At 36.6% G+C, this 20131-nt stretch overlaps 3 protein-coding genes across 6 annotated transcripts; 1 reads left to right on the top strand and 2 right to left on the bottom strand.

Annotated features, from left to right (window-relative positions):
- The first annotated feature begins 111 nt into the window (after positions 1-111).
- Positions 112-5309, top strand: LOC145233010 (serine protease 55-like). Of its 2 annotated transcripts, none has more exons than XM_080097672.1 (8): positions 112-356; positions 829-884; positions 1148-1249; positions 1691-1889; positions 3086-3262; positions 3732-3856; positions 4077-4210; positions 4739-5309. In XM_080097672.1, exons 1-8 carry the CDS (start codon positions 283-285, stop codon positions 5006-5008), a joined length of 1137 nt encoding a protein of 378 aa, XP_079953798.1. In that variant the 5' UTR covers positions 112-282; the 3' UTR covers positions 5009-5309. The 2 variants fall into 2 exon arrangements, with proteins under 2 accessions (XP_079953798.1, XP_079953799.1); XM_080097673.1 differs by having other exon boundaries at positions 4077-4139; positions 4739-4840.
- Positions 5310-5346: 37 nt separating this feature from the next.
- LOC145233011 (uncharacterized) lies at positions 5347-11769 on the bottom strand. 3 transcript variants are annotated; one of them, XR_013860993.1, is made up of 4 exons: positions 11636-11769; positions 11071-11205; positions 10745-10982; positions 5347-8504 (listed from the first exon to the last, which is right to left on the bottom strand). XR_013860993.1 is itself a non-coding variant. In XM_080097675.1 (3 exons), the coding sequence occupies exon 3, from the start codon at positions 10094-10096 to the stop codon at positions 9095-9097; it is 1002 nt and encodes a 333-aa protein (XP_079953801.1). In that variant the 5' UTR covers positions 10097-10982; positions 11071-11251; positions 11636-11735; the 3' UTR covers positions 8668-9094. The 3 variants fall into 3 exon arrangements, 2 of the variants coding, with proteins under 2 accessions (XP_079953801.1, XP_079953800.1); XM_080097675.1 differs by lacking the exon at positions 5347-8504 and having other exon boundaries at positions 8668-10982; positions 11071-11251; positions 11636-11735; XM_080097674.1 differs by lacking the exon at positions 5347-8504 and having other exon boundaries at positions 8668-10982; positions 11636-11735.
- Positions 11770-12702: 933 nt separating this feature from the next.
- On the bottom strand, positions 12703-17950 carry LOC145232908 (uncharacterized). Its single transcript, XM_080097580.1, has 9 exons — positions 17670-17950; positions 17278-17388; positions 17042-17080; positions 15208-16371; positions 14670-14835; positions 14358-14440; positions 13963-14089; positions 13482-13638; positions 12703-12951 (listed from the first exon to the last, which is right to left on the bottom strand). Exons 1-9 carry the CDS (start codon positions 17725-17727, stop codon positions 12742-12744), a joined length of 2115 nt encoding a protein of 704 aa, XP_079953706.1. The 5' UTR covers positions 17728-17950; the 3' UTR covers positions 12703-12741.
- Positions 17951-20131: the final 2181 nt, after the last annotated feature.

Raw genomic sequence — 20131 nt, 5'->3', positions numbered from 1 at the left:
GAATTGAAGCGTAGGAACATATAAGATGTCGCAGGCGTTAAGGTAGTTGAATATCAATCTTTTAACCGAGATTTTCGTCCGCTATTGCACAGCGAAAAAGTTGATTTTTATAAACGAACCAATAATTTCGGTTGAGATTTTTCTAGTGTTTGAAAAAAAAGTCAAAACATTTGCTCCTGGGCATAAACCTTGTTTCATCTTGCACTTTGGCTGCATACTCAGCCGGTATTTACGTTTTTTGAAATTTCTTAAATAACTGTGTACAGTAATTTAGGGGCAATAATGGGTCATCTTAAATTGTTTGCAGTGGTACTTTTCAGCATATTTCTTTCGGTGGAAGCGACAAACCGATTCAGGTAAGTAAAATGTTTGTCTACTGTATTTTGTAGGACCGAAAAGTTTGTTACAAACAACCAGACGGGAAATGAAAAATTAACTTTAAATATGCCATTTGTTTATTTTACTAATTAAATATTGGCTGACTGGTTATCTCAAAAACCATGCGCGCAGCAATGAATAACTTCAATAGGATTAAAGGCTAATAACCCGCCTATGATTCCTTTCTCCTGAAACAATTAAACAGTCCTCTCTATAGTACGATCATAGTTTTTGAAAGTGCGCAATTGTAGCCAAGCCTATCTTTAGAGAAATCAAAATATTGTACAATATATATTTTTCAATCACTTTTAAAAGAAATACAAGAAAACATTTAAAAGTTAAATCTGTTTCGGACGTTGTCTGCTTTTGTTGTCACAATTACGACAAAAATGTCTTACCAGCATTGTTTGTTTGTCCAGTAATAAATATAGCTTGACAATGTTTTAACAGGTTTTTTAGAAAAAGAGGCACACTGTCTGGATCGAGAGAGGCAACATGTCCTGCAGGTCTGTAAAGTTTTTAATACTCTTTCAATGGAGCTTTAACTTATTTGTGGCAAACTAACAACTTTTTTTCGGTGCACGTTTTACTAAAAACAAATACAAGGCAAACAGCTGTACAATGGCACTTATGATGAAACTCCGAACTGATGGGTTTTATCTAATGTTAAGAGGGAATATTGTCGCACAATTATAACGCGACACACAGTATGAAAGAACCACTCGTCCAGAAATGTAATGCGTTTTCCTGCATATTTTTGTAAATGTAGGTTACGATATGTCGAACGACTTTACGATGAGCTACGACTTCAAATGTGTTTCCTGCGGACAAACATGCTGTAAAAGAAGATCAAAAAGGGCTAGGCAAGCGGGTAAGTTAAGCTTTGGCAGCAGAAATGACACTTGCTTAAGACTGCTTGCCATATTTGCAAAGAACATGACAAGTTTAGAAAGTTTAGCCTTGGGGCAAACACGTGCTTCTTTTTTGTTTGTTGACTATCTTTGTTTTGTAGGTGGAGCTACTACAGTAAGAACTCACAGCATCCAGGTTTTGGTTTTTCCGATAGATGGCGCAACGGATTATAGGTGTTTGCAGTGACAATAATTGCTGAGTACGCAAATTCCTGTAAATTGCTGACGTAGCAATTATTGTCATTGTAAACGCCTGCCCTCCGTTGAGTCACCTATCGGAAATTCTAAATCTGGCTACTGTGAGTTCTTACGGTAGTAGCTCTACGTGTTTTAAACTGTTTAGTTTAGATAAACTTTGTTTTTAAAATAAGGTCAATCGGAAATTGCGCTTTTGTTTAAAGCAAACTGTGATATCAACATAACACATAAAATTGGAAGCGGACAATATGCAGTTCTCGGCCAATTTCCTTGGTCAGTGGCCATTTTCACAAACAGATATACCCACCGCGGACCTAACGGAATTCGGGAAATATGGAAGTACATCTGTGGCGGAGCTTTACTAAACGGAGAGGTTATTGGTACTGCTGCAAATTGCATAGAGTAAGTTTCGTTCAATGCTAAATGTATCACCATGGAATCAGTGTTAATTAATTATTAGTAACAAGGAATAATCAGTTTAAATATCACATTGTAACTTTATAATCCGCTTAGATTTATACTATCGTATACAGCAGTGGTTCTCAAACTGTGCGTCGTTTCAATTTTCCAAGGGCGTCGCAGAATATTTCTGTTTCGTGACTGAACTCAGTTTATCTCATAAAAATGAGGTTTCAGTGCGGTTAACGTATATCTACGTCCAAATACTTTTTGCGTAGAGTGCGGATTGACGTAAATTTACCTCAAACGTTTTTGATCAAAAACGCGGCTGTCCGTTAATGTACGTCGAGACCAAACAGTACAAGCAGCAAGAGCGTGATAGGCGCGTGTCTGGGGCGACGCTTGGCGGGCATTAAACTTGATTATGTGAAGTAACAAAGGCGACTTTTCTAGCAAATGCTTGAGGTGGTTATAACGTATAATTGTTAGCTAAAGTTTTAAGTGATTGTTGTGCATGAGTTGCAGCAGTAAATTTTGTGCATCAGTTTATATTGTGCGTAAGTTGAAACACTACTTTCATTGTAATTCGTTATTGATGCTGTTGAGGCCTTGCAGCAGACAAGACAATGTAATTGTGCGCAATAATTGAAACAATTAGCAAAAGTGCGCAAGTGATTGCCGGGTGCACTAAAAGTGTTGAGTGCAGTTTTATAACTTTGTCGAAAAACAGTAAGGCTAAAATTGTTCTCTAAGTGCTGTATAACTGTTTATTGATAAGTTTCCTCATTACCTTTTATTTGCTGGTGCGTCGCAAGTCCAGAAAACTTTTCCAGAGGCGTCGCAACAAAAAAAAGTTTGAGAACCACTGGTATACAGCATTAAATGCTTTCCCAAATCCGGAAATGCATTTTGTAGTAAATCCCATGAACAATAAGTATAGGCTATATCGGGATTGCAGTATTTGCTTTTATTTTTTTTAAAAAAACCTCTCTTTGGGGGAGTTAAAAAGAACAAAAACACTGGAATAAAGAATCTTAATCGCGGCCCCTAAAAACATCCTTACTCGCAACACAAACGTTTTTTTGTCTGGGTTTGTGCGCAACCTACAACTGCGAACATTTACCCAAATGGCACTCACCGGAAATATGATTCATAATTGTTACAAATATGGTTTATTCGATTTGCATTCTGTTCTATAGACACGAAGAAGTTGAAAATTTACGCGTCACTGTGGGTGAGGTAGATATCATGATTAACATGGACGGAATTAGACAACGCAAACTGGGCGAGCTGAAATCTGTCTACAGGGCATACATGGAAGACACTGATCAAACACCCCATAGAGAAGATACTTGGACTGGGCCGAATGTTAGAAGGTGAATGGGTTAAGTTTAATAAGGGCCAAAACAATTGAACAGCGACAACTAAATGAGACTTGTTTTTGGCTTGGCCACAAAGCTTAAGCGAGCCTGAAAATTGGGGCCAAGCCCTAAGATGCAAGTATTAAACACGGCATTTATCTGTTTTTTTTTTAAACAAACAAACGGGAATCAGACCCAAAATATAGAAGATGTGACAAAAAGGAACCGAATGCAAAGTCAGGCTTGGATTACTTCTGTTTCAAGCCAAACCCGTTAAACTTTGTTCGAACCTGAACCAAAAAGTGCGTCCCGGCCTGCAACTCTGTTTAATCATAAGTTAAACGATTCTTATCTATTTGCTAAGAATAACAAACATAATATTGCTCGATTCTGAAACAGTAGATGACAAGTGTTTATTTCCAAATGGATGTTGCGTGACTCTAGGTTGTTTAACAAGCTGTTTTTATAATTTCAAACGCCATAGGAGGGATTTTGCGTTGCTATTTTTGGTACAAGAAGTTACAAATCAACGCATCTGCCTCCGACTACGACCCATGCGTCAAACTGATCCGGTCTGTTATGGTATAGGACATGGATTAAATAAACGAGGTACACATTGTTTAATACAAACATTGGAAACAAAATAACTTAATTCTGTTGTGTCAAACGGTGATGTTACATCGAATCATGTTTTTTTTCCTTTGCCTAAATACATTTTAAAGATATTTTTAATTAGCAACTAATATTAATATTTACAGGGTGAAATTGACGGAAAAAACGCAAATTTATTTTTGAAGGAATCTGTTCTAACATACATTTTTCCCTACAGGCCGCTCAAGTCGGTTGCAGTGGACCAGGGTTGAACTTGACTTTGACAATACATGCTTGCAAGGTAGACTTGACACGTCCGATGGTAGCATGCTTTGTGCGAGTGATGGTGCTGGACGAACCGTCGGCTGTAGGGTTAGTTAACACCTTGAAAGATTGTCTTTTATGGTCATACTGCAACAAAACAATAGCTCTAAAATCTTACACATAATCTGACAAAATAGAATTTTGATTATTGTAAGGTACTATAATACGCCCGGTTTATTAGGGCGTCATACCAAATCACGCCAGTCTCGCAAACCTTTCAACGTAGTAAGGCATGGGTTAAGCCTGCGGTTACATTTGTACCAAGGGCAGAAGCCAATTCAGACGGGGAGGTCGCTGTAAGTCGACACGTATCGCTTGTCTGGTCATGAACGAGCACAACTTCAAGCGGTCCCTTCGTTCAAATTGTACTAAGATACGCAGAGTCTGTATTCAAACGCTTCATGACTTCATGACGCTCCCAGTGAATAATTTGCATTAGTTTAAGCCAATATTTTAGCTATCGGCCAAAGTTTTTTTTTTAAAGAATAGCTTAAACTGAATTTATAAGGAGTTTTCTTAACAAGTATAAACTAAGTTTTAATGCAGTTATTTACCTAGCATACTTTTATTTTGCAGCTTTACAGCGGGAGTCCTGTGTTTTGCAAGCTTGAAAAGGATAATCCTTGTTCAAGCTATTACTTGGCAGGAATATTATCATTTCATCACTATCCAACTGAATATGGTAATTGCAATGGAAATTTTACGGTGCTGGCTGACTTAACAGCAACGCAAAATAACGCATTGATACAAATTGCCACTCAAGCTGTGTCACACGACAGCTTTCAAGAATCCTGGATGTTTGCTGCTGGCGAGACTCTCTGTTCCTCAATGACCAGACCTTACTAACCGGGAAATTTGTTACTAAGCACTAATTAGAGCCAGTAACTGAATTAACAACGCATAAGGGCGTTGTCAGACACGTATTTTGCAATTTAGGCATATCGTTAACCAAAATTAGTTTACTTTACAGTAAGATTATAAAAAAATCAATTTAAAACTACTTGTATCCCACCGTCGTAATAACACTCATTTAAATTATTGAACTTGTTGACGGACTGGAACGAATTACCGTACCCGATTTTTGTCTTGTATATACTTTTCTTTTTTCTTATATTCACAACTGCAATAAAAACGATCAAGACATTAATGAGTTTAAAGTTATGGTTAAATTAGCACGAAACAGCTTAGTCTTAGTACTTTCACTTAATTTATTGTTTGATTTCGTAAAACACCACAGACGCAGAACAAATACAAGGGTTATCAAGTCTAGTGATTTGAGTTTGAGAGTGTGTTTCGCTTGGTAAAAGAAAAATAGCGACACAGTAACACTAAAACAACCACCAAGCCGGAATAAAGCTGCTCAGCGTTATAACGTAATGGGGCGCAAATCAGCGGAGGGCACAATGGGTGGATAATGGCTGAACGCGCTTTGGCTGCAGTGTATTATAAAGTGTTATGTGAAGCTGAGATTGGCGCATTGTGAGTAAACACGACTGGGATGGAGACGTTGGGAGGGTTTGACAGGAAGATAAACTACCGGAAGCAACCCTGTGGGATAGATTCAAGCGCCAGAAGAAAGAACACGTACGTATAAAACCCTGCATTTAAATACTAACTTTGGACTATTATTGTATTGGTAATTAAGAAATTCGGTAGAATTTGAAGCCACGCCAAGCGCGTATTCTGGGCTGGCGCCCTACCAACCGAGCTGCGCAGGCTGAGTGGTAGGTAGCTGAAAGCCAGATTTTATAGGGGCTTTGCATAAAGGTTTAAGGGCAAAACCCAGTTACAAATTTTTATTCATTTTTGCGATTTGTAAGACCGATTAGAGACAAGGTTGAGATATCAGCAAATACATTTTTGAAAGATTAGCTTGAAGTAAATTTAAAAGTTCGCCGGGAAATATTTTAACGTATAAATATAAAGTATAAACTAAGTTTTTATCTATAATTTACCTAGCAAACATTATTTTGCAGCTTGATTGCAGGAGTCCCGTGTTTTGCATTTTTCTTGTTTAAGCTACTAGCCTACTTGGCAGGAATTTTCTCCTTTGGGCACCGACTAACTGACGATGGTTGCAGCGGAAATGGTTACAAATGAGATTACAAAGTTGGACTTTACAAATAACTTGGCTTAGAGACTTAATATGATTAATCTCTTGAAGTGGGTTGTTACTGATGGGAAATTACAAGAGAGCGAAAGTAGTTTTCAGCATCGATACATTCTAGCTTTGTTTTCAAAAGGGATTTGCTTATTAAAATCTGCAGCATTCAAAACAAGTAGCCTATAACTCGCCTTAAGTATCGAGTTGGTAACACAAAAAAGGGCTTTCGTAAATCAGACACTACCGTTTGAGCATTTGGATGTGATTGAAGCTCTATATGCGTTCGGCTAATTAAGTTGCCTTATACCTCCTAAGGCGAGTTCTAGAAACAGGAAATTTAATAAACAAAAATTTAACTTTTTATAGTTTGTGACCGTTCAAACGTTTGGATTACTCCGACACTGGAAAAGTACTTTGGGTGTACGATATCAACTTAATTTATATCATTCCACTGAGGAAAATAGTACGGTAGAGTTGTAAGTAAGGCCGGGTTCAGGCTTGATTCGGGCCTGACTTTACACTTCGTGTCAGGATAATTTTTGAATAAGTTTTACTGGCTCAATTTGTAGCCGGTTGCTAGACCTGACCTAATGTCAAACAGACCCAAATCGCCTTGTTTAAGACCAATTGTCTATTGTTTGGTTATCTGGATCTTTTCAGAGGCTTTAATGTAGGCCTATACGCCTGCCAATCAAACTTTCGGGCCTAAACCGGCTTCTCAAAAACGATTCGGGTTCGGGATCCAATTTCAGGCCCGTTTACAACTCAGCTTGAAATAAACCAATCACGATTAGGTTGGATAAATTTTATGATATTGACTCAAAGGAGAGGAGTCTAAACAAGCTGTCCCACTACAAAACCAGCTTATTCGAAATAAAAGTTTGATATGGTTTTACGACTACAAAACGGGCCCACTACAAAACCAGCTGATTCGAAATAAAAGTTTGATATGGTTTTACGATAAGATCGTGCGGCGACTGTGCGTAATTTTCAACAGCATGTTTTTTCAAGGTAAATCATTGCTGAAAAAGAGATGGCTAGCTTACTTGAAAAATCAATTACAAAGGCCGGGTTAACGTCTGTTGTTGTCATGTGCCCGTTTTAATAATAGGTCTAAAGTGCGTGTAACCCTCCTTTTGCATAGCGGTCAGGCACAAAATATGAAGCAGTGACGTCATAAACTTTGAGCACTTGTTTGGTACAGTGACTTTGTGATGAAATCATGTCATAAAGAATTTAAATTCAAGTTTCGGACAATTTTAATTTTATCTACAAATGGTAACGATTCAAAAATGTCGTACCAGCACGGTGCGCTTTTCGTACGCTCCGACGAAGGACCGTACCGTACCTCAGCTTTCTTTGGGTCCCGTACGTTTTGGTAAATTTTGCTACCTCTGTCGTATCACACCGTGCTGCAATCATTGCATTCGATTGCCCGCATATGCCTTTTGTTGCAGCAAAATCGATATTCGAAATCCTCATCAAGGTTTGATGTTGATAAGACGAGAATGAAATACCCACCATATAGGAGCTTACATCTAATATTGAAAATGTACAGCAATGAGGCAATATATACAGCAAGTAGGTCAAGAACATGTACCAAGTTCTTGAGGAAAACATAATGAAGACACAGGGTGGTAATACCATTAGGTTAGTGACTAAAACGTTTGGAATGAGAGCACCAATTTAAAACGAATCGAAACTATATGAAATGCCTCGATTAACTGGATCGAATATAACATAAACTGTTGCATCATTCTCAATCCCTCGAAATTATAGTTTTAACTCAATATGGGCTTAAAAAACTTTTTTGGTATCTTGGGTGGGGGACAGACAAAATTGTTCTTAGGTAGTTTTACCCAAACCTGGTTGGTTTAAAACTTTAAATACAGTCATACCCGACAGAAATATTTTTTTGTCCAAATTGTCAAATTGAAGTTTCAACTCTCGTATTGGTCATACGTAGTTGAGACTTGAATATCAAATAGAAATACTTGAATGCAAAGTTTTTGAATCTTTGTCAAGATGTGGACAGTCTTCATAGTTTAAAACATAATAAAATGCAAAAAGAATAAGGCTGTGATACTTCCCGCAATACCATTCACACTCAGTATAGGGCTTAAGTCATGTAAGCAGTGGCTCACAAACCAGGGTTCTTCTTAAGGGAAAGAAATGTCTCCGCATACAACCATGATGGATTGCTGACAATTCCCAAATATCTTCAAATGTCCTGTTTCCCTGAATATTCAAATATTATTAACAAACAATACAAAGTAAATTACTATCTTGAGACCAATACACACCAATGAATGAGATTTACTACAAAAAGCATTCTCTGATAAAAAAAAGAATGATACTTACATGCAGTGGTGGGACTCAGCCGGTTCGCACCAGTTCTATATGTTAAAACTGATTCTTATTGCTTATTCAAATAGAATTAAAACAGAACATTAATAAACATAATTGCAGAATAAACATACAATAGTTGACATATGAACACATTCAGACTAAACATCAAGTCAACTACCACTGCACACACCAACTGCAACTAAACACTGACACAAGGTCAAGAACTTAACTGACACCTTGGCACACTGCCACATGGCAAAATCAGTCATGCATCAAACTCAGTGAGGCATAAATAAAAGAACAACTTTTAAATTCAGCTGGGGACAAATTTTAATCCAACAAACTCATTATGTTTTTTTTCTTTTTTTAACTTTAAACACAATGACAAAGATTAGCTGTGAACAAAAGCACTAGAACAACATGAGAAAGCAAAGATGAATTAACGAAAGTCCATCTTAAAAATCCAGGGTGCTTTCTGGTTAGAAGTCAACATACTTAAAATGCTGTGATTGTTCTTTTTTAAACTTTAAAACCTTTTTCTTCCTTCGTTTCCAACTTTTAAGTTCCTCTTTCTTTACTGCTTGAATATTAACATCAAAATGATAAACTTCATCAACAATTTCTTGTAAAAAGGTCAAATCATTTTCAGCATCAAAATCAACCTGTGTTTCTTTGGTCTTGACATCACAACAATCATCTGGAATATGTGCTTGTGATGTAGGGTTTGCAATCTTACTTGAATCTTTACAATTATCTTCAGTGCAAGAAGTCGGCCTATGTTGACCAGACTGATCCAAGACTTTCTTGATTGCCAACTGCTCTTGACAAACATGAGCTTTAACAATGTGCGTATCATGCTGAACTGCAACAACTGTCCCTTCTTGTCCCAAAATTTCACTACACACAGCTTCAGTACACGCTGTCTTCGAGATGGGAGAACATGAACACTCAACCACCGACATACTACTGTAAGATAGATCAGTTGCTAGTGTCATCTCAATTCCCTCACCTTGGTCAATTTCAGCAGGAACATTTTTGACAGCATCCTCCACACAATGTAATCCATCTCCATGTGGACATACATGTGCCAAATGCATAGTCGAATCACAAATCCAACATCTGGTTGGATTGCCAGATTTATCTTCTTTTCTCAAAAAACTAGAAAAGTCTGTGTAAGCAGCATATGCTTCATCCACCTTTTCAGTTTCGAATACGGCATCCATATGGGTGAGCAACCTCTCCATCCCATTCTCATGATGCAAAAAATTGGTTCTCAATACAGATACAGCTCTATCTGCCTTAGCATTGCCCTCCAACGATTCCACAACCAGAATTGCCTGCTCCTTCCTTGGAACAGCTGTGACCAACTGCCACATTTCAACTTTATTCCTCCAACTGGAATAAGCGGTGCCATCGCCAAATCTTGGAGGCAACTCACAAACCATCACTGAGCCTTGCCAGTAACCATCCTCTGCTACCATGTTAAATTTTTTTTTTTAATCAGTGTTCAAACTGATTCTTATTGCTTATTCAAATAGAATTAAAACAGGACATTAATAAACATAATAGCAGAATAAACATACAATAGTTGACATATGAACACATTCAGACTAAACATCAAGTCAACTACCACTGCACACACCAACTGCAACTAAACACTGACACAAGGTCAAGAAGTTAACTGACACCTTGGCACACTGCCACATGGCAAAATCAGTCATGCATCAAACTCAGTGAGGCATAAATAAAAGAACAACTTTTAAATTCAGCTGGGGACAAATTTTAATCCAACACTATAGAACCGGCTTATGAAATATTATGAGATGAGCAGACCAGTTAGCATAAGCATACCTGGTTACTGTCAAGGGACTTTTTGTAACGGACACAACCGGCTGAAAAATTTGACTTTTGTGATAGAACATTTGAAAAAAACAAACATTTGAATCCCAACACTGCTTACATGACTTAATTCCAAAAATAAAAACGTTTTCTGTTGAGCTGCCTTTTTGAGCTGTATTTCAACCTTTTTGAGCTGTATTTCAAAAATAGACTTAAAGAAACAAATCTAAGTTAAATAAAAATATCTTTGGCTCAATCAATGAAAAAACAACAACACAGGAACAACATACCTCATCATACAATATGCTAGTCATAATTTATCATAGCATTGCAATCAGACTTCTTTCCAAAATTTATTTCCTTTGCATCACATTTAGAATAATTTCCACTTTCAGTTATTGTCATCAACAGTGATCGCCAATGCTGTCCGTTGGAGGGTTCAATATTGTTCAGTATAATCACTCTCATTTCACCAATAATCTTTCATAGAAGAGTTGATTTTTTTGATAATAATTCATACAGCAAAACCTAAGATTAAGAGAAAATCTGAATAGTTACATTTGATATAGTATTCATATATAAAAACAGGCAATGCTGGATAATCATAAAAACATACCTATGTTTTTTCATCATACAACTTTCTTCTTGCATATGTGTTTTGAAAAATAGTCTTTTTAAAAGAGAGGCCTGCATTCCCACTATTTTTTGTTGTGATACCCCTTTGCATGTTTCTTCTTTGTTTCATTAGCTTCTGCATGAGGTTGATTTGATAGCTTTATGTATCAAAATTCAAAATGCTGGTAGGTAAATATATGTTAAAATAAAGCTTTGGGATACGCCTTTAAGTTGCTACAACCTTGACACTATTCCACTTTATCATATTTTTTACTTAAGATAATTGAGCCCAGCCATCCACATCATTTTCTCATTAGTTACCAGTAGGCAGTTACCACATATACATTTGGTACTAAAAGAAAATGCACGGGGAAACAAACTTTGGTCCTTAACAGTGCCTTAATATCAATTTTGTTTTGAAAAAACAACAACAACATAAACCATATTACCACATCATATGGCATACACCCTTTCCCATTCACAAAATTTACATAAATATAGGCCTATTACAAAAACGTTTTCTTTTCAACAAAACAAATGTAAGTGATAATTAATATCTAACTTACTTCCAAGTTGTAAGCTCTTTCTTTCGACTTTTATTACTTTACCTAAGCTAAGCGCGCCGCAGTAACAATCACTCTAGTCTAGCCGCTAGGCACAAGATTCCCGCACTTTTTGTTCGGAAGTTGAGTGCAGGCGGTCAGCCAAGCATGACGCAATTTTAAACCATTTGGCAACAAAACAGTATACTTGTATGCCGTTGCAGCATCCAGTTTCATCGGTCGTTTTACTTAAATTGGTACAGTGATTGCTTTTTTTACAGTGATCAGGTTGTTATGTAGCTAATTGGAACAATCCACGCTTCTGTTACAAAAGACAAAAAAGTCAAAACAACAACTATATCCGAACAAGTTTAATCGGATGAAAACAAAATTTGCTTTATTCCCAAATGAATACATAAATAGTGTTACGTGGAGCTTTTGTATTAATAAAGTTTGAATAGTTTTTGAATCCCAAATCCATGCAAATTGTCTTGAAGACGACTTTGTGTTTGGTCCACAAAATCCAAAGCTTGATTCAACAACCACTATTCAAGCATTCAAAAGTTTCGTTTAAACAAATGCAATATACGTTCCATTAGGAAATAGATAGTTTCACTTTAACTGGGAGCATTGTGCGATGTGGATGTGCTACGTTCATGCAAGATTTGTTATATCGTATAGGCCTATTTTCAGTGGTATGTGAAACCAAATTTCAACAGATCAATGCGCATCAACAAGCATCAATTGGAACTCCGAGAAATAGCTACCTGCAAAGTGCTTCAAATCCATATTTGCCTTTTGTTATAACAGGCGTCAAACCACGGCGAAGGCAAAGTGTCTAGCTGTAATTCACTATGTGAATAAAATGAACTAACAAATTGTACGGCTTTAGCGTTTGGTCTACACTTAATGGCGACTACGAGGATCAATATAAAACAGTGGGATAGCAAGAATTCAAATTACCATTTATAAGAGTTTTATTTAAGAAGTAAACAAATTCAAACAAAACAGACTTTGTCGATATGAAATCTTCCAATTTTTAATTGTTATTCAAGAAATAATTTTAAAAAAATTATTCATTTTTTTACTATTTTTATTATTCATTGCACTTAAAGCACGTAAAGCACACATCAGACCATGGTGTTGCAAAACGTCATATTGTCCACTTCTTCCTGGTGATTAGTCACTTCTACAACTTCTCCGTGCAAACTGCTCATTTCTGCCCTCTCGCGGGAGTTGATTCGTCTGAAACTTGTCGCTTGAACGAGGCCGTGTGTAGAATTTTCTTGGTCGCTCTGTTTTAAGCGAAGTAACCCCAAGGAAAGCTGTTGCCCTTCTCCCTATAAATAACAACGCCGTTGAAGTAATGTAGCTTAAATATATAATCAGCGGTGAGGAAGCAAAGAGGGACTTTTAAACATTTCTAAGCATTGCAGTGGTGTAGGATTTACATTTAAAAATATCAAGCAAGAATTCATCAAATATATTGTAGGAAAACATGTGTCGACAAAATCTAGCGTGTGAAACTGACTAGATAAATAATTGGTGCTGAACTCAATTTATTTGTTTATTATTTATAAGTAAACTTGAATTATCGCAAACTGGTATGTCGTGATTTATAATTAATGTTTTAAAAATATTAAAAACATTCGAGTATTTAAAACTCACAACAAAATTTAATACATTATTAGAATTGGAAAAACATTTTTTGGTCTAACAAGATTTTCTATGTTTGTGGTTGTTATATGTAAGTTAGAAAAAGATAGTAAGTTACATGTTTAATCTAGACATGTTGATATTTTTGTTGACATTTTTTTGGATTTTTAATGACATTTTTTAGCTCCACATATAGTCAAACAAAAAATATAACCTGAGGGCTCCACTTTGCTCGCATCGGCAAACTGTCAGTGTCGTCAAGGCTTTTAGCTTCCTCGTTGGTTGAGAGTCCAATTGAAACTTGTGATGGAAACGACAAAGGAACTTGATGGACACCTGTACGCTCTGAATGATTCTTCGAACTCAGATCACTGCACCCAAAATATTAACAAAGACTATCAATTAGTCAGTTTGGTTACTAAGCAAAGAGTTTTAATGATTTGTACTTGGCCTTTTGTGTATCAGGCAGAAACAGGCTCTTATGGTTTCAACCCACAAAATAGACAAGTCGAAATGCAACAAAACTCCTTTGTCCAGGTAAAATCAGGTCATTATAAACAAGTAATATTACAAACCATTGGAAAATATATCGTCTACGTTTGTTTTACGACCTGTTATTTTGTACCCTTCAGCTTTACTATCATAGTGATTTTAAAACCAAGACGTGTTAAAACATCATTTTTTGCTAATCTTACAATATTGCTTGATTCTTTCGGCTTTGAATCCAAGATTGTGTTTTTCCTCTTTTTGCTCTGTCAACCTTCCGTGCCATACAAATCAACACTGATAAAAGAAGAAACGCCACCAGAGCACAGCATACACCTAACATCACAGAGTATTCTTTAGTTCATCAGATTTGTAAATTGGGTCATGTTTGGTATAAATTATGAACATTACTTAGGTATAACTAATATAGCACTAATTCTCTTCAGTAAGGCAGCATAAATCGCTGTAGCATTAAAACCCAATTTAGGTGAAAACTTAAATTTTAGTTGGGTTTTCGGTTGGTGAGCCCAGAACTAAAAGTTATTTAAAAATTCATTTTTTATTGTTCACAGCCACATACGATTTGGTGATGATATGAACTTACCAGCAATTATTGCCATCATGACTTGACTTTCCGCTATTTCGCACCGCTCCCCTCGAAACCACCAGAAAGTGGTAACAGGACACCTGGAAAAACCAAAATGATTTTTATGGAGAGGAACGGCAGGTGCTTTACTACCTAGAACGACTTAGGCATTAAGGATACTTACAGAGCCCCTAACTCAAATTTAGCAAAAACAAGTCAATAATTAGGATTAAAGACGAATCAATGGTATTTAACACTATTTAAGCTAAGTTTTAAGTTTTTAAGGCTACTTGAATGCTTTAAACCAGTTCAACACATTACATGCCACACCAGCACTGTTCTTTTCCGTTGTCGTTATATTTGCAAATTCCTCCGTTTGTACAGTAAGTTGTATTGAGACAGTTTGATGTGCAGACGCCCCAACGAGCGAAGCGATCCTCAACCAAACTACAACGCTCATTAGAATGGCACCGACCTCTACAGAAAAGCGAAGAGTCTAAGAAATGAAGATGCATGTTAGTAAACGCAAAACAATCCATACGAAAATTACTTTTACTGATAAGTTTTTCATGGATCTGTTGGATGTAGCATACTATGCCAAAATTGCGCACAGCAAAACCGACCATATGCTATTTAAGCACATATGACACTTTTTAGTTGGTGTAAGTAGGATACAAGACACCACAAAAAGAAATTTACGCATAGATTTCTTCACACAGTGATTTCTCAAATATATTTTTGCTCACAAAAATCTACTCTCAAAATGCGGTTTTTGTAGCAGTTACTATTAGTTATTTGTCACTATTTTCTTGGTCCAAAATCCTCAAACTAATAATGACATGCACTCCACAACAACTTAAGTGTTTACCTATTTCTCCCAGTTGTACGTTGACGCTTCCAGGCACAACAATAATACCACGCGCTTTGAGATTTTGGCTGATAACGTTGGCATAGAGATTGTGCAAAAGGTTGGTTTTATTTTTTAAACCAACGCCAAAGTCTGTAATTAGGCTGACTTTAATTGAAACCACGTCCCCTGATGTGAAATGAGGTTCTTTGTCATAACCCAATCTTCCAATCAACCTTGCCAAGGGGTCCTCGGATGCTTGTAGGAGTTTGTGTATGAGCAAGCAGTGTTCGCTTTTCCGGTTGTTGTTAATGCCAAGTTTTTGCGAAATGTTTATTTTAAATTCAATCACTGCTTTTTGTGGAATGCGACGCTTGTGCCTAAATCTATCTCTGGCAAACACATGACCCACATTTTTGCACGCCACGGTACTTTGGTTTTCAGTGGTGTTTCCGGTTTTATTTCTGAATACAACTTGAACCGGAGCGGCAGTTGTTCCATACCATGTATGGTTTAAATCAAAATTGTCTTTTGTAGAAACAGATTCTTTATGTGTAGCTGAAGTAGTCGCAGCAAAATCATTCGCTGTCGTAAGTAACGCTGGAAAAGTATCCCGTGTTACTGATGTTGTGAAATCCTCTGCGGCTACTGCGTCTGACTGTGTAATGTAATAATTTGCTGTAATAAGAGGTGCAGTTGTTTCACTGTTCTTGGATCGATTGGTTAAATACACTGATGTGTGATCAAGAGATGTTACAACGGGTTGAAATGTTGTTGTGTTTTGCTTCATGTTTCGTTCCTTTTCTGTGTCTGTGATCAACATGGCTGTTGCACTTGGACTTGATTTTGTTTCCTCAAGACCGAAGTAGTTTGTCCACGACTCCACAACTGGCGTGGTTACCTCAAACTGGGTAGTTGAAAACTGGTCTTGTTTTGTCATTTGTGTACTTGTTTCACTTATTTGAGTTGTTCCGTCTCCACTGTAAATCCGTATCTCAGTAATTGTTTGGTACGACGCGTTATAAACATGTATATTATTCCACACAGCTGGTTGGTTGGTAAATCCAGTTGTTGCTGTGTCTGTGAACAAATTGTCGTTGGAAACAGTAGTAAGATTCGGTTCCTTTTCACTTGTGCTGTAGGCGACGTTGGTAGTCATATCCATGATTCCAAAATCAGCAGTGGCTGTATATTCAAAAATAGGTTAGGACAGAGTTGTGCGACCGTTTTGGCTAAAGGACCAAATAGAAACAACAAACTGCGGGCCGCCAATTTATGTACTTTCCGTTTTACTCCATATCAGAAAAAAATATCCGGACAAAACATTAAGTATTAACTAAAAGTATGAAATTGTTTTTTCGATGCTTGCGGAATTTTTATACGTGGACGGTTTAAGTCGCGCAGTTTATTAATCTCTTCACAAACTAATAGGATTAAAATCGCTCATTTGCACTGTATTGATGAAAAAGTTGTTAGGGTATCATTTTGTTTGAAATGAGCGCTTAATAGTTCCTAAAGGTTAATTTTGGTTAACTTTATAGTACCTAAAGCACACAATGCAACTGTCTTTGATTGTTATCAAATAAAGGTGTTCGCCAACCTATGATAAAGCAACTTCACACTCTGCTACCCAATCGTCATAAGACTCACAGTTTAAATAAATTCGCACAACCTGAATGTTCGTGTCTGTATTAAACGCAAGGCCACAAAGATAGCTTTGGTCAAATCGGTCTGTTGTGCAAAAAACTTGCCAACCCTGAAAATCATCTCCGTACATTCAGATCTTCGTTGTCGTCATAAACATATTCTCGTTTTAGCAAACCAAACCTTATTAGGAATGAAGCAAAATCTATACCTGTTGCGAAATCTCCTGAATTTGTTTCATCTTGCAAATCTGGAGACGAGTAAGACATACATATTTTGATTGTTATTTCATACAAATAACAAATTAATTTAGGCCACAATTGGTAGATTATTAAGTTTCAGCATGTGATAATGTGACTAAGTAACAAAACTACACTTATACTATAAATTATCTTATTTAGTCAAACAAATATGTATTAAATCGTATTTTCTCAAATTTGTCCATACCTCCAAAATTCGTAACGTTGACTTTTATACCGTTGTTTTCTGAAGTAGTACTGATGTAAATTGGACCGATACTCGCTGTACCAGTGCCTAACTTTAACGAGTAAGAAGCACCTGCAACAAAAATGTAATAAAATGAAACTTTAGGTAATATTTATGGGTTCGTATTAAAATGTAATAATCAGTTTAATGAAGAAATTGCATTTCCTAAACGAGTTGCTCTATCTTGCATGTTCAAATATTAACCAAAAATGACCCAAGAAGTTATGGTTTGCCGTTATGTGACAAAATAGAATAAACCTTTGCAGCCTTTAAAGGTAAAACATCATGTTATCTTGGCTACTTACTGGTTATGTCATAATAAACAAAAGCTGAAAGCTAGTCACATTACTTACCTACAACAAACCAAAGAACCACAAACAGCAAATCAGTTTTCCCTTTACATGCTACCATGTTTATTATGAATTCATCTCCAATATACGATTCGTTGCACAACTTCTACAGCGTTTCGGCTCAAATAAGATCCAGCGCTTTGTGATAATAAGCAACTGTCCTCGACTTCAAGAATGTGCTAAGTGCTGTCAAACTCTTCAACTGTACTTCAAGCCATTATAAGATGTGCGTCGCGTTCTCAGGGCACTTTTTCGTCCTCAAGATCGTAATTTGAAAATTATGTTTAAGCAATCTCTTAAAATAAATTAACTCCGTGTTATAACATGTAATGACCAATAACAAAGTGCTGCAAGACGGAAAGGCTGACAGTCGTTGCCGGATGAAACTATACATGCGGAAAACGGGAAATTATAATGCCTTGTAATACCTAAGTCTTCACAGATTAGTGCGGCTTATCTTTCAAATCTATATCACTTTTCATTGACCAATAAGACTGCAATATACTGCACCATGCCTTAGCCATTTCGCCTATGCGTATTGTTGTAATCAAAGACGCAAAGTACACTATTCACAGTTTTGAATAATGTGAGCAAAACAATCAAAACCAGTATATAAATTATGTGTAAAACATGACTACGTTTTGACAAGTGCTATTGTCATCATCAGGTAAAAAGCGCTTTTTTGATCATGACAATAGCACTTGTTGAAACGTATAATTTGCACACATATACAGGCTCTGTTTTTTTTTTAGTGAAAAAAACAGTAATAATTATTAAACAAAAATCACTGGGCTATAATCATCTTATAAGCCAATCAAGAACCGATCACACAATCAATTCCGGTAGGGTTAGTGACACAGGAATTCTCCGTACACAGGTTTGCTAAAAGTGGAGCATGCAAATATTTTAAATTACAAAAATAATGACGGTTAGGGCTATGAGGGTTGGTGCGAGGTTTTATAGTAATCATAACAATAAAAACAACCTAAAAATCCAGTTCTTTATCTTACATTTAGTCCCAAACCCTATGTCAGTCTTATTGTTAATTTAAAAGTTTGCGCTCTTTACGTCATCTACTGGATTTTAGCAAACCTTTTGTACTGTGAGTCCTTGTGATGGTAGCTCTCAACATTTGTTTTGTATTTTATATTTTATAAGTTTATACATGACATAAATTTATTACAAGCGTCAGGTTGACAAATGCCGGACCTTGGGTAGTAAGCAGTTATGTTAAACTTCTGAACAAAATATTTGGTAAATTGGGTTGATGACCAGTAACACTTTTGGTTTGGACCAGTGGTTCTTAACCTTTTTATAACGGCCGAACCCCTGCGATATTCTTCAGCCTTTGGTCGAACCCCAAAGTTACATCTTAGGTTTTTAACCCATTTTGTTTGGTGGTCATAATTAGTTTTTGTTCAAACGTAGTGGCAACAGTTACTGTTTGTCATTTTGTGTAATTCTGACATCATAACTTAATACAAGCATCTTGTTTCATGATTGCTTTAATTCCGGCAATTTTTAGTTTTTACTAAAATGAAGCATTGCATTTTTAGCATCTGTACACAAACATGAAGTAATAAGTTTGCCAACAAAATTTCGTTGTTTTTCTGCTTACGAACACCGCGAACAATGCTCTTTGTTACGTCAAAAAAAGAAAATAAAACTTTAGTGCAGGGTTGCACAACTATTTTGCTAGGACGGCCGCATCGGCAGATTCTTATTTCATCAACGGCCGCCATTCACCTGCTTATTTTTGTTTTGAAATACTTGATAGCGCCCAAAAAGTCCAGATTAATTTCTGGCTCGGTGCGTAGATTGTACTGCACTGCGAGGAGATCAGTCTTAAGTGTTTATGATGTCATAATGTATATTGTGATGCTTGTGGTACCTGTTTTCGCATTGTTGGCACACAATAGGCGTACAAACAGTCTGACACATATGGTTATTAGGCTGGTAATACTCCACAAAGACTGTTGAGAGCAGTTTAAAACACCCCTGCCAGAGTTTAACCTTCCAATGTATAAATTGCCGTTTTTAGCGACTATAGACCCTAGAAGACAAAAACGAGTATTTGTATTGTACTTCGAAATGACCTTCGTCGAACCCCTGATTCGGCGTTGTCGAACCCCTGGGGTTCGATCGAACCCCGGTTAAGAACCACTTGTAGCTTGATAATTTTGTCACAGAAATTCTGATGTGCTAAACAGTGTTATCGATCGTACTTACTAAATCAAAACTCTTTATTCAAACATCCATTTGTGTAGGCTAACCAGAAAAATAAAATCAACACCGCCGTTGAACCGACATGGACTTAAAACACATATCAAAATGCAATAAAATATATGGACTACAGTTTGGTATGACTGAACTTGTCCTTTACTAATTATAATGCTAGAATTACATAAACTTTTAACAAAATCAGAGAGACTTGCACAAATCGTTATTTTACTTTTTAATGTTCC

This window comes from Phallusia mammillata, chromosome 6 (assembly GCF_965637545.1).
Source record: "Phallusia mammillata chromosome 6, kaPhaMamm4.hap1.1, whole genome shotgun sequence".
Taxonomy (NCBI): domain Eukaryota; kingdom Metazoa; phylum Chordata; class Ascidiacea; order Phlebobranchia; family Ascidiidae; genus Phallusia; species Phallusia mammillata.
This window is presented reverse-complemented; position numbering and strand designations above follow the sequence as displayed.

What these genes read in the sequence shown, in the direction of transcription:
- LOC145232908 (XM_080097580.1), bottom strand. Translation starts at nt 17,727, where the DNA reads ATGGTAGCATGTAAAGGGAAAACTGATTTGCTGTTTGTGGTTCTTTGG. An exon ending in CAACGTTACGAATTTTGGAG is followed by an intron (nt 17,081 to 17,277) that starts GTATGGACAAAT and finishes ACTCGTCTCCAG; the next exon opens with ATTTGCAAGATGAAACAAAT. An exon ending in CGTACAACTGGGAGAAATAG is followed by an intron (nt 14,836 to 15,207) that starts GTAAACACTTAA and finishes TTCATTTCTTAG; the next exon opens with ACTCTTCGCTTTTCTGTAGA.
- LOC145233011 (XM_080097675.1), bottom strand. Translation starts at nt 10,096, where the DNA reads ATGGTAGCAGAGGATGGTTACTGGCAAGGCTCAGTGATGGTTTGTGAG.
- LOC145233010 (XM_080097672.1), top strand. Translation starts at nt 283, where the DNA reads ATGGGTCATCTTAAATTGTTTGCAGTGGTACTTTTCAGCATATTTCTT. An exon ending in AGAGGCAACATGTCCTGCAG is followed by an intron (nt 885 to 1,147) that starts GTCTGTAAAGTT and finishes TTGTAAATGTAG; the next exon opens with GTTACGATATGTCGAACGAC. An exon ending in ACATGGATTAAATAAACGAG is followed by an intron (nt 3,857 to 4,076) that starts GTACACATTGTT and finishes TTTTCCCTACAG; the next exon opens with GCCGCTCAAGTCGGTTGCAG.